General features: G+C 44.9%; 1 protein-coding gene across 1 annotated transcript in view; it reads right to left on the reverse strand.

Annotated features, from left to right (window-relative positions):
* Positions 1-12,703, reverse strand: part of ANTXR2 (ANTXR cell adhesion molecule 2) — a 670,700-nt gene extending 657,997 nt beyond the window's left edge. Inside the window, exon 1 of the mRNA XM_085625534.1 lies at positions 12,271-12,703. Within this exon, the coding sequence (XP_085481660.1) occupies positions 12,271-12,404 (134 nt within the window). The 5' untranslated portion in view covers positions 12,405-12,703. The remainder of the gene's footprint in view (positions 1-12,270) is intronic.
* Positions 12,704-14,068: the final 1,365 nt, after the last annotated feature.

The following is a 14,068-nucleotide window of genomic DNA, read 5'->3' on the forward strand; positions in this document are numbered from 1 at the left end:
AAAGGTACTTTACCTATTTTTAATTGCAGGCAGTCTACACGGCACCCCTCTACACTTACCTACTCCCTGCTGACGAGAGGCAACTACCTCGAAACACGTGTCCAGGGATGGCTAATGCGACACATACTTATTTCTTACACTTCGTAGCATAGGCGTACTCGCCGTCGCTACTACATCGCCCATAGTTCCATGGGGCAACTTGCTGGTATGACGAGCAGTGTGCGGCCATTTATACCTAATTCATTACGGCTCTCCTGAGCTACCGGACTGACGAGTCTTTGACCGGCACCTGCGCGCCTTGAAAGGTACTTTACCTATTTTTAATTGCAGGCAGTCTACACGGCACCCCTCTACACTTACCTACTCCCTGCTGACGAGAGGCAACTACCTCGAAACACGTGTCCAGGGATGGCTAATGCGACACATACTTATTTCTTACACTTCGTAGCATAGGCGTACTCGCCGTCGCTACTACATCGCCCATAGTTCCATGTGGCAACTTGCTGGTATGACGAGCAGTGTGCGGCCATTTATACCTAATTCATTACGGCTCTCCTGAGCTACCGGACTGACGAGTCTTTGACCGGCACCTGCGCGCCTTGAAAGGTACTTTACCTATTTTTAATTGCAGGCAGTCTACACGGCACCCCTCTACACTTACCTACTCCCTGCTGACGAGAGGCAACTACCTCGAAACACGTGTCCAGGGATGGCTAATGCGACACATACTTATTTCTTACACTTCGTAGCATAGGCGTACTCGCCGTCGCTACTACATCGCCCATAGTTCCATGGGGCAACTTGCTGGTATGACGAGCAGTGTGCGGCCATTTATACCTAATTCATTACGGCTCTCCTGAGCTACCTGACTGACGAGTCTTTGACCGGCACCTGCGCGCCTTGAAAGGTACTTTACCTATTTTTAATTGCAGGCAGTCTACACGGCACCCCTCTACACTTACCTACTCCCTGCTGACGAGAGGCAACTACCTCGAAACACGTGTCCAGGGATGGCTAATGCGACACATACTTATTTCTTACACTTCGTAGCATAGGCGTACTCGCCGTCGCTACTACATCGCCCATAGTTCCATGGGGCAACTTGCTGGTATGACGAGCAGTGTGCGGCCATTTATACCTAATTCATTACGGCTCTCCTGAGCTACCGGACTGACGAGTCTTTGACCGGCACCTGCGCGCCTTGAAAGGTACTTTACCTATTTTTAATTGCAGGCAGTCTACACGGCACCCCTCTACACTTACCTACTCCCTGCTGACGAGAGGCAACTACCTCGAAACACGTGTCCAGGGATGGCTAATGCGACACATACTTATTTCTTACACTTCGTAGCATAGGCGTACTCGCCGTCGCTACTACATCGCCCATAGTTCCATGGGGCAACTTGCTGGTATGACGAGCAGTGTGCGGCCATTTATACCTAATTCATTACGGCTCTCCTGAGCTACCGGACTGACGAGTCTTTGACCGGCACCTGCGCGCCTTGAAAGGTACTTTACCTATTTTTAATTGCAGGCAGTCTACACGGCACCCCTCTACACTTACCTACTCCCTGCTGACGAGAGGCAACTACCTCGAAACACGTGTCCAGGGATGGCTAATGCGACACATACTTATTTCTTACACTTCGTAGCATAGGCGTACTCGCCGTCGCTACTACATCGCCCATAGTTCCATGGGGCAACTTGCTGGTATGACGAGCAGTGTGCGGCCATTTATACCTAATTCATTACGGCTCTCCTGAGCTACCGGACTGACGAGTCTTTGACCGGCACCTGCGCGCCTTGAAAGGTACTTTACCTATTTTTAATTGCAGGCAGTCTACACGGCACCCCTCTACACTTACCTACTCCCTGCTGACGAGAGGCAACTACCTCGAAACACGTGTCCAGGGATGGCTAATGCGACACATACTTATTTCTTACACTTCGTAGCATAGGCGTACTCGCCGTCGCTACTACATCGCCCATAGTTCCATGGGGCAACTTGCTGGTATGACGAGCAGTGTGCGGCCATTTATACCTAATTCATTACGGCTCTCCTGAGCTACCGGACTGACGAGTCTTTGACCGGCACCTGCGCGCCTTGAAAGGTACTTTACCTATTTTTAATTGCAGGCAGTCTACACGGCACCCCTCTACACTTACCTACTCCCTGCTGACGAGAGGCAACTACCTCGAAACACGTGTCCAGGGATGGCTAATGCGACACATACTTATTTCTTACACTTCGTAGCATAGGCGTACTCGCCGTCGCTACTACATCGCCCATAGTTCCATGGGGCAACTTGCTGGTATGACGAGCAGTGTGCGGCCATTTATACCTAATTCATTACGGCTCTCCTGAGCTACCGGACTGACGAGTCTTTGACCGGCACCTGCGCGCCTTGAAAGGTACTTTACCTATTTTTAATTGCAGGCAGTCTACACGGCACCCCTCTACACTTACCTACTCCCTGCTGACGAGAGGCAACTACCTCGAAACACGTGTCCAGGGATGGCTAATGCGACACATACTTATTTCTTACACTTCGTAGCATAGGCGTACTCGCCGTCGCTACTACATCGCCCATAGTTCCATGGGGCAACTTGCTGGTATGACGAGCAGTGTGCGGCCATTTATACCTAATTCATTACGGCTCTCCTGAGCTACCGGACTGACGAGTCTTTGACCGGCACCTGCGCGCCTTGAAAGGTACTTTACCTATTTTTAATTGCAGGCAGTCTACACGGCACCCCTCTACACTTACCTACTCCCTGCTGACGAGAGGCAACTGCCTCGAAACACGTGTCCAGGGATGGCTAATGCGACACATACTTATTTCTTACACTTCGTAGCATAGGCGTACTCGCCGTCGCTACTACATCGCCCATAGTTCCATGGGGCAACTTGCTGGTATGACGAGCAGTGTGCGGCCATTTATACCTAATTCATTACGGCTCTCCTGAGCTACCGGACTGACGAGTCTTTGACCGGCACCTGCGTGCCTTGAAAGGTACTTTACCTATTTTTAATTGCAGGCAGTCTACACGGCACCCCTCTACACTTACCTACTCCCTGCTGACGAGAGGCAACTACCTCGAAACACGTGTCCAGGGATGGCTAATGCGACACATACTTATTTCTTACACTTCGTAGCATAGGCGTACTCGCCGTCGCTACTACATCGCCCATAGTTCCATGGGGCAACTTGCTGGTATGACGAGCAGTGTGCGGCCATTTATACCTAATTCATTACGGCTCTCCTGAGCTACCGGACTGACGAGTCTTTGACCGGCACCTGCGCGCCTTGAAAGGTACTTTACCTATTTTTAATTGCAGGCAGTCTACACGGCACCCCTCTACACTTACCTACTCCCTGCTGACGAGAGGCAACTACCTCGAAACACGTGTCCAGGGATGGCTAATGCGACACATACTTATTTCTTACACTTCGTAGCATAGGCGTACTCGCCGTCGCTACGCCTCGCCCATAGTTCCATGGGGCAACTTGCTGGTATGACGAGCAGTGTGCGGCCATTTATACCTAATTCATTACGGCTCTCCTGAGCTACCGGACTGACGAGTCTTTGACCGGCACCTGCGCGCCTTGAAAGGTACTTTACCTATTTTTAATTGCAGGCAGTCTACACGGCACCCCTCTACACTTACCTACTCCCTGCTGACGAGAGGCAACTACCTCGAAACACGTGTCCAGGGATGGCTAATGCGACACATACTTATTTCTTACACTTCGTAGCATAGGCGTACTCGCCGTCGCTACTACATCGCCCATAGTTCCATGGGGCAACTTGCTGGTATGACGAGCAGTGTGCGGCCATTTATACCTAATTCATTACGGCTCTCCTGAGCTACCGGACTGACGAGTCTTTGACCGGCACCTGCGCGCCTTGAAAGGTACTTTACCTATTTTTAATTGCAGGCAGTCTACACGGCACCCCTCTACACTTACCTACTCCCTGCTGACGAGAGGCAACTACCTCGAAACACGTGTCCAGGGATGGCTAATGCGACACATACTTATTTCTTACACTTCGTAGCATAGGCGTACTCGCCGTCGCTACTACATCGCCCATAGTTCCATGGGGCAACTTGCTGGTATGACGAGCAGTGTGCGGCCATTTATACCTAATTCATGCCAGTTGAGTGTTGTAGGGGAAGGGAAATTCTTAAAAGAGAGTCATTTGCTCTCTGGATTTCCCTTCTCTTTTTTAAACTCAGGAGCGGCAACATTGTTGTGGTGTTGTGGTGTCACCAGGGCTTTAAGTGGAAGCTTTTTCAATATTATATACAAGCTATAGTTGCTGCTTATTTATTTTACTCAACTAACAACCATTGACAAAGCCAATAGTCCTGACTTGTAGGAATTATGTTAATTGTTGCATCATATATCTGGATGCAATCACAGAAGCAGCAAAATACAAGTCGGGCGGCACACTATGCTAAGCACAGAGTTTTAGCTTATGTGTTTTTTAAGCCATGCCCTTAATTACATTGACCACGCCCCTTTGGGAGAAACCCAGTTTTTTCATCCCACTTAAAGCCCTGCCTGTAATGTTGAGTAGAAATTGTGCCAGCAGAATAGCAAGCTTCAGAAGAACAACTGAGAATAGATTTGGTCTTTCCTTAAACTCTACTAAACACAAAAGAAATCAAAAGCACGATCCTAAGTCAACTAATGCACAAGAGAACACAAAACAAAAGAATTGTACTGACCTACTAACTACTAATCTTGTGTTCTGGCGTAGAGTGCTACTCAGCGAAAAAGAGCTTCAATGACTTGTCAGGGGTTGTAAGAGCTATAAAATACATTTCCAATTACAATTACAATCTTTAGTACTTTCAAGGCCATGTTCATCTCATTCAAGGTGACCTGCCCTAAACCACTTCCTCTTGAGATTCATATATTTTATCTAAGGCCAAAATTAGGGTCCTGTTAAATAAGTACGAAAAACCATCATTCACATGAGTTTTTGGAAGAGTATTTCTTGGAGAGTGTCGGTACACCAGTACTGATTCACCTTCAGAGGTCCAGCAATACACCAATGCTGATTGAACCATGCATGTGCATGTAAGTGTTGAGAAATTCTTCAAAAGTGTGTTTGTGTGTTGCGTGTGTGTCTGTGCATGTCTGCATGCGCCTGAATGTGTATGTGTGCTTGGGTGTGTGTGTTTATATGTGTGTGAGTGAGTATCATACAAAGAAGGTCTATTGTATTTACAAAGCTTAGCTTCATTTGCTATATGTAATGCTGTTCTTAATTTTATTATTGCTGCTATCAGATTAAGGAAAAACGATGCACTTTAATTTATTTCAGGAAATATTTTTTAGGATTGATGCATTTTACCTTTATTAAAAAAATCTATTCTCTACTGACATTTTGAATTGCTGTATTCAGTTACTGTATTTTTTGCTGCTGTTGAATGGAGAGTCTATAGTGTTTTTTTCTTTTTTTCTTTAATATTGTATGTGCTTTTATGATCATTATCTTGGCCGAATAAAGAATATTTGAATTGAATGGGGGGGGGGGGGGGGGTATCAGTGCGTGGCTATGTTTGTGTGTATGTGTATCTGGGTGCGCGATGTGTGTACTTTCTCTAACTAGAAAAATTGAGCTGTGCCCCCTGAAGACTCTCTCCCCACCTTGGCCCCGACAAATGCCACTTAGAGATATCCCTCTAGCTCTGAAAACCAAAATTAAATACCGAGGCTCGTGAGTTTGCCTTTGTCAGATTATGTTATGACACGCGTGTCTGTTCTTTTTGCCTACAGGCACCGGGAAAATTGGGAAGCCAACTACGGAATCCAAAGTAAACAATAGTGACAAACGAACAGTATCAATTTGAAAACTCTTGTATGGGGTAACGTCGATCAATAAAAATATGGTGTTCCAATTTTCCAAGTTTGTGGAGCAGCGAGTGGGCGCTTAAGAAGGGTTCACCCACTGACTGTGTGTGGGTCCCGGAGGGACCATTCACGGGCCTGTTTATCTAACCCTTGGAATTTCACTGCCCGAGATGAAAGGACCCGTTTGCTCGTTCATAAGGGAGGCAGCTGTGGCCATATGCGAGGCGCTGGCGCTGTGGGGAGGGTGTTACACATGTAGCACTGACCGTGAGATGTGACGCTGCTCTGTCACAGGTGCGAGTGATTTATGGACCCCTTAGTAAGTGGTCCTGACTCTGTGGGGGACACTGAACAATTCCCAGCAAAAATGAAAGCACCGCGAATGTCTAGGATGTTTACCCTCACCCAGAGTTTACTGTAGCAAAAGCGAAGCTAAAGTTAGCATTTTTTCTGCATTTAAACAAAACTAGCCATATCATCCCACTTCTAGATGAAACAGAAGCAGAGCAAAATCTTTGCTCAAAATATAGACAAATCACTGACTTCCCATAGCACGCGCTAAAAGGAAATAAAAAACAAGCCCGCGAGTGGTACACGCACGTGCGCCACAGCGAGCGATCTGTTTTCAATAATCGCGCCCGTGTCTGGGCACGATCATTGAAAACAGATGTGGCTTGTGCGGGTAACCGCAAGCAATAGGCCGTGGGCAGAGCAAAGGCGGGACATGCACCCGCCTTTGCCCAATTGCGTGCTGTATCTCTCAGAATGACGCACGCAAAGGCGAATAGCCTCTGAAGGAAAGCAAACCATACGCACGAGCATGTGGTCAGCTTTCCAAAGCCCTTTTTGTTTCCATAAAGTCTCGCCAGAGCAACACATGCGCGCTGCTACAGGCTCGACCTAAAAACTAGAGGAATAAAAAGGAAAAGAGCTTAAATAGAATTGGAAGATAGACAAAGTGGGTACTATGAAGAAATTAAGGCTTTAGAAAAATCTAGACTAAAATTAATGAAGACTACAGAGTTGTAATATGTTACATCAGATATGGTGATGGTGGATGGCTTAATTCACCATCACATGGGGGATTGATGAAGCAGAAAAAACGATTATGACACATTTGAGAGAAAAGATGACAAACATGCACCAATTGTGCTAACTTTACTTTACAGAAAACATGACAAAATCTTGAAGCCTCAGTTACTTCATTGTAAAAGCATGCTGACTAGAGTAAATTAGATGAGAATTAGTCAAATGAATAACAAAGGTTGAACTCCCTTAACGAGTATTGGTGAATCTTTTCAAAATGTAATAGAAAAAATATTAAGGGATAAATTCCTGTGGTCTAAAAACTCATCAAGCACTAATGAAATCTAGAGGATATTATGTGTGTCATTGAGGAGCCTCATTCTTAACTCCATATTTTGCATATGTGAAATTGTCCACTAAGTGAGAAAGGAGAGAAAGGTGCTGTACGTCTATGCTAAAAAAAATGCTCTGAACCTTTTAATGAATAATCTTCTTAAATGTACTAATGTGAATTACTAGAAACTATATTAATAATTTATATTTTGAAATAATTTTACATGTTGGTATTTTGGAAATGCAGAAATATGTCATAATTACATATGTTAATTACAACTAAACTAAAATGCTTTATGAGTGCAAATAAGTTGAAAGAAATATATAGAATCCCATAGTTATGAATCAAATTTATATTTGTATTACTTTATATTCTGTGTCTTATGAGTCAAATTCCATTCAGGCCTACATTTTCCTTACTTGCTTGAGTCTGTTATCATGGAATAGCTCCGTAAACGTACAATGTGAAGGGAAACTATGTCTCATTGAGAGAGTTCCCATTTGCACACGAGGACTGGTTGCATCAATTCCACTACTTTGGGAACATCTGCCATAAGAAACTGTCCTCTTGAACTCACTCATGTGCTTTTGCAAAAGGAATATTGTTTGGAACTTATACATACTAGATGGTTCAATAGCTTACGTGATGGTTACCACCTTTTTGCTATAATATAGGTCTTCATTATGCTGCATGATAATCACCCTATACAAACTGACCAATGGACTGAGTGGTCTGACCAGATGAGGTGACCCAGGAGGTGTCACCCCAGAATTAGAGGATTATATTATACATTGATGTGATGGAAAGAGGCGAGGCAGAGACACATTATTTGCTTTTTCTTTCTTTTTGGAACTTCCTTGCAGACTCGATTGGTTTTTCTTTTGGCTGACGCATATGCTATGCGTGCTATTCCTGGACATCTTTCCCCCATGAGAGAGTACCTTTGAGCTAATATGGTTCATGTCCCTTCCTGAACTTTTCCAGAAGCTTTGGTAATTAATGACAATCAAAGAAATTGAGTTGATGATCCTGCACTCTTAAATCTTAAATGCCTGAGATTGATGTATTCACTTCTTAAATAATTTTGATAAAATCTAACTTTAACTAAATTCTGTTTTTGTCTTTCCATGATTTGTCTCCAATAATTGATTGTGCATTCCAACTGGTTATTTTTAGGGATAGGAATTCTAATAGAGAGATCTCTGAACAGCAGATACTATTGTTATAATTCTGCATAGCTTTAACTGAATTATTGGTTTGCATGATCTTAGTTCGACTGAATTTCTTCAGGAGATTTGGTCTACCGGTGATAATACTTCATTTGCATAGCTTAGTTTTGAGAGTTAAATATATGAACCTAATTACGAGCTTGTACGTGAGTTACCCAATTCCTGGTCCTCACTGGATAACTGGATTGGATCCCCTATGTCTGACCCCTCTCTGCACGAAGCAAGAGCCATCAGAGGGCCAACTAAATGAACCCTAAGTGTAGTGCTAGGAAATAACGGGTTAGTTAAGAAAATGGACCCAGTGGTGCTACAACACTTGCATGCTCGTATGCCACTGCACGGAGTTGCCAGCCTCTCCCGGCAAACAGTAGTGGGTGTGGCTTTATTGACGACTGGCAGCTAGGGCGGTTTCACTGAACTGGTCATATCATGTTGGCCGGTATTTTGCTTATGGCTAACTCGACATGCGCAGTTTATGGTTTCCCTCTAGACATATCTGCCAGGAAGCTGGACAAGCAACACAGCCTCATCGGTCTCAGATGGAGCGCTATGGTCACTTGTCCCAGCCAATCCTTGCACTGCTCTTATGCTGTTTACTATTATAAACAGCAAGAGAGCAGTGCTCATATTGGCTGAGTCGCATGGCGTTTTATTTTCACCTTGCCCGCCCAGCAAGAATTGCTCAGCTCTTCACGCGGTGTGGATAGAGTCGGGCCGCAAGTGTAGAATATCGACTCTAGTGCTGAGGTAAGTTGATTTTTGGTATGTTTATTTTTATATAATACATCTTGTCTGTTTGTTTAATACAGTCCCTTTCCACCACATGGTATCCTTCTATTATAGCACTCTAAGTGGCGTGGGTCATTGTTGGCAAAGGGCGTAGATATGTGAAAAAGGCTCCCCTGTAATCACTGGCCAACATCCCAAGGTCCTCCCTTTCACCAATGATCACTTGGGCAGGCATTGTCAGCTGCTGTGTTGATTTGGCACATTACGCTGCCATACAGGGTCGCGCCTTTTATATGTTAGGTATGCAGAGATCTAAATCTAGATAAGTGCCAGCACAGTTTGGCCATGCTTTCCCACAGCTGCTGCATATTTTAATCTATTCAGACAGAATTTACTCACAGACCACGCCAAATTGAGATATCCAGTGCAGGTATGACCCATGCGTTTCTTACTTTTGCCTGCTGCTGGAAACACGTGCCCCTAATGAATGCTGTTTCAGGAAGTTTAAAAGACGCTCCTACAGATTTTTGCTCTTTAGTTTATAAAATCAATTGCTGCCATACTCGTTCTCAATAAGACTTGCATGTGCCTGCTACTGAGGCTCTTGCATTCGTCGCCAGGCAGTGCCCTAGTGTCATCCATGAGTGACAGTCATATCATTAATATCTTGGGTGAAAACAAGGAGGTGCGATGGGTGCTAATGTCTGGCCTTTCAGAGGCCTTTTAACCCCTTGCATGCCCGCCCCTTTCCCCGCCCAGTGCCGCGCCTTGCATTAGCGGGCGGAGTTCATGACGAGCTGGACTCGTCATGGGCACAGCGCCACCGCAGCCCATGACGAGTCCAGCTCGTCATGGGCACTGAAGGGGTTAAAGCAATGCATGAGATGGCAAATAGCAAACTACAGTATCCACAGAATGGACAAAAGTCATAAAAACGTATTATTAATAGGTTTCAAAGGAGAACTCTAAATCACATTGATGCAGCACTCTTCGTCTGTTCCTTTCCCGGGGCTGCAAGGGTGCAAATGTCTATTCACCAAGGCAGAGGCTGCTTGTGTTTTTAAATCAAATTAATGTACTGGTATTTTCTAAAATCTTTTTTTTCTTTTCTGTATGTGCTGCGGAGACACATGTCATGATAGCACGTAGAGGTGTGACATAACCAAATCTGTTTGGACAGTCACAATGTTACTCATTGTTGTCATGGAATGTCTCACTTTGGCTGAACGACTAAAATGTGTACTGTGCATGGGCGACTGGGCCACAACCCTGGTTGTTTACACTGGCACGGGCGGTTTCTCTTTATTTTACATGTTCCCTTTTTGGAGAGCCCCCACTTTTTTCATCTGATGTAAAGCCCTGTCAGTATATACTTCTATATGACTGATTGCAGCCTGCAGCTGTGGGTGCTTCCCGAAGCCTGGTTAGAGCGTTTTCTTCTAAGGTTGATGCCCCATGCAGCCAAGACACTGGGAAAGCATACACTTCAAAGGGCCTGAAGTTGTCATGCTGAATAATTTGCACATTAAAGTAACTCTTGAACATATTAATACAGTAAGATAAAGGGCAGTTTTTAATGTTTACCTTTTCAAGATTATACATTCCCACTGCTTTAAAAACGTTGCTTTCTCACTAAATTCATTTGCTTTCAAATGCACCATTTGTAAATCTTTTTTCAATATTTTTCTTGGGAGGAGGAACCACTCTGGACCCCACGTTTGTCCATTAAGCTTGCTCACTTCACTCGCTACATAGTCATACCCAACATTTACGCCATACCACTTTCCAAATGTCACCAGCCGCCACTGGGCATAATGTGCTAATATTTCAAATGTCTTTATGCAACAATGTAAATTACCTTAAGTTAGATTTTAAATATAAAGTGCATTGTAAGAAACTAAAACACATTCATTCTAAAATATACTTTCCTTATGTAAAAGACTCTATAGAGCAGGTTTAACAACAATAAAGTGTAACGTGCAACAGTGTAACTTTCTGCTTCAGGGTTCTGCATCTAAAATGTTTATTTTCAAACACTGGGAAGGTTTAACTGGTAGTTGCCTGCATCACGGATGGGCCTGCAAGGATGTGTGCTGATTAATTCTCTCAGAGAAGAACTATCATATATTTAAGCAACACTAACAGAAAAGCAAAATACAAGGGAAAGCTTTCACTATGTCAAAAGTGATGGAAGAGGTCCTCCTTCTGCCAGTGGCTAACACAAAATGATGGGGCACCCCTGCAGAATGTGATGAGGAGCCCCGTCTTCCATATCTCACAGATATTCATTGGCCTTGGGCTGAATGGGCCCCCTTGAATGGTTGGGAGCCCGCATGTACCGCAGTGGCAGCTGCGCCCCTACCTTCAGCAAGTAAAGTCCACACTTCAATCCATCACACTGACAAGAGAAAGAAACAAGGACTGCTAGTTTTGGCCAGCGCATTGCTCGCGAGATGTGATTCCGTTATTACAACACAATGGTAGACAGCGAAGCGGGATCAAAATAGTAAAACGCATAAACAACGAGAAAATACTCTCCATGCTCGCCTCCAATTAGTCAGCAGGGCGCCATATTATTATCATTGTCTTAGTCTTCACTAAGCAATATACCCTTAATAATGCACTTAATTCCATAATAATCAGTAATATCTCCCACGGTATTCCAGTACAATTGTGCTTTAAATGGCAAGAGAGCCAGAAAGCTTAAACAATTGGGGTATTACAATTTGAACTCGTCCTTTTCTAAATTTATGTCCGGATTTATTATGAATTTTCGCAATCGCTAGTGCTTATTTTTGTTCATAGGGCCGCCTCACCCCAAAAGTGTAACGCCGTACTCTCAGTGGGGAATGGGCTCTTTTGCCTCTCACACTCCTCAGGGCATGTTCAGTGGGAGAAGTAGGAATCCATAGTCTCCCTCCCGACTAGAAGCCTGAAACACGGACATTGCTTCAGTTTGCACCTTTTTTTCTACTTGCCACTCTTACAAATCCTTGCACTTCATTACGGTGCTCTGAAAATCGAACTCTCGTGGATGAATAAGGCTCCTTCCTTTCCCACTGCCTGAAGTGCAGTCTATACTTACTTGTCCAGCACGAAGTAGAGGTCGAAGGCACCTTGGCAGGAGGGCTCCTCGGCTAGCAGGGGCCACCCCTGTCCCTTGAGGGCGGCCATCAGCAGCAGGACTCTCAGCAGTGGCCAGAAGCAGCCACCCCCCATCTCGGAGGAGAAGCGAGCCGGGATACCAGAGCAGTCCGTGAAAGAGGAGCGGGGCAGTGAAAGGACAGTGAAGGCACACAAGCCGGCAGGGTAGACGACTGAGGGCCCACGAAGGAAGACCGGCACGCGGCAAGAAAGAAGGATGAGGCGCCGAGGAGTCCGGGAGTCTCCAGATGTGCAGGGGAGGGAGGCCGGGCGTTCGCTCGTTACTAGTCTCTAGCCGCACTCACCCCTTCTCTCCTTCCTTCCGCCTTATGAGCGGTGCTATTTCCTCTGAAGCACGCACACTCTCTGAACTCCACTGGAGGCAGCCCGCGGTGATAAAAACAAATCCGGGGGATGGGCCGCAGCAAGGACTTCCCCTTTTATGGCAGTAGAAAAGATACATTCCCCCACTTTAAAGTATACAGCAGTCTGTAGCCTTTTATTGGGATTGCCACTTTTCACCCCAAATACAAACAATATAGGCAGAAATAGTGGGCATGTCAATTCTCCAGGAAACACCCAACGGCGATATCTGGAATCTGAACTTCCCATTACAGCCACGATGCCACTCAGCGAAACTTTTCAGAGACAATAGGTCCAGTTTGATCACAGCAGGGAGCAATCCCAGATTTATGTGAAGATGAAAAGATGTTATTTGAAAATGCGCGTGTTACCTTTAACCTGTCTCCAGAGCACAAAAGAAGAACATCACTGTCATTGCACTCAACACATAAATGCATGTTTTTGGAGCGGGAGTGAGCTAAGGCGCAGTGCTACAATACCATTTCTTTGTATAGCGCAGAGACCTCAAAGTTCCCGCTAGGTGGCGCTTTTTCGAAAACTGAGCTGAAGTGTGGATTAGTTTAACAGACGAGAGTACATTCAGCAGGACGGAGGTCGTGCATGAAAAAACAGCCAGCTACCTTTAAATTCTATATACTGCCGGCATCAACTTTAGTGTTTCTAATGGTCACAAAGTAATAACGCATTAAGCTGAGCTTTCCTTGCACTGTTCTTAAAACATGGGGGCAGATTTATGAGCCCCTTGCGCCACTTTTGCGTCACTTTTAACATGGGAAAAGTGACGCAAAAGTGGCGCAAGGGGCTCATAAATCTGCCCCATGGTGTTTTCAGTGTCATCACGCGTCTCCAGTTTTTTGCTGCTTCTGCGTTAAGCTTATGAGGGAAGTATTACGCTCATTTAGCAGCTGCCACGAAGTGAAGGCACTACTCAAAGCTTAAGGCCTCTTGTCAGTTTTAGTAAAGAGTTAGAACACAAACAATTAGGCAGATTTGCTGCAGTTCACTAAATATTGCTCAGACAGCATCAAAAACACCATCAAGCATGAATATTTGTAGTTTTACGATATTATTTATTTATTTATTTAAAAAGTTTTAGATAGCGCTAGCTTGACCCGTAGGTATCAGAGCGCTTTACATACATACTGTAAAGAAAAAAACAGACGGAAATTGCATTACATAGTAGGCAGGCAGTAAGGATAAAACAAATACAGCATGGAAAATAAGGTGGTTAACACAGTCCGGTCACCAACTATCCTTGAATGTCAAGAGATAGGACGGATATTGAAGTCTAGGTTAGTTGACGTTGGTCAGGAAAGTATTTGTTAAGGAGATGGATTTTCAGGTCCCTTTTGAAACAGGAGAAGGAGGGGTTGCAT

This window comes from Triturus cristatus, chromosome 9, assembly GCF_964204655.1.
Source record: "Triturus cristatus chromosome 9, aTriCri1.1, whole genome shotgun sequence".
Classification (NCBI taxonomy): domain Eukaryota; kingdom Metazoa; phylum Chordata; class Amphibia; order Caudata; family Salamandridae; genus Triturus; species Triturus cristatus.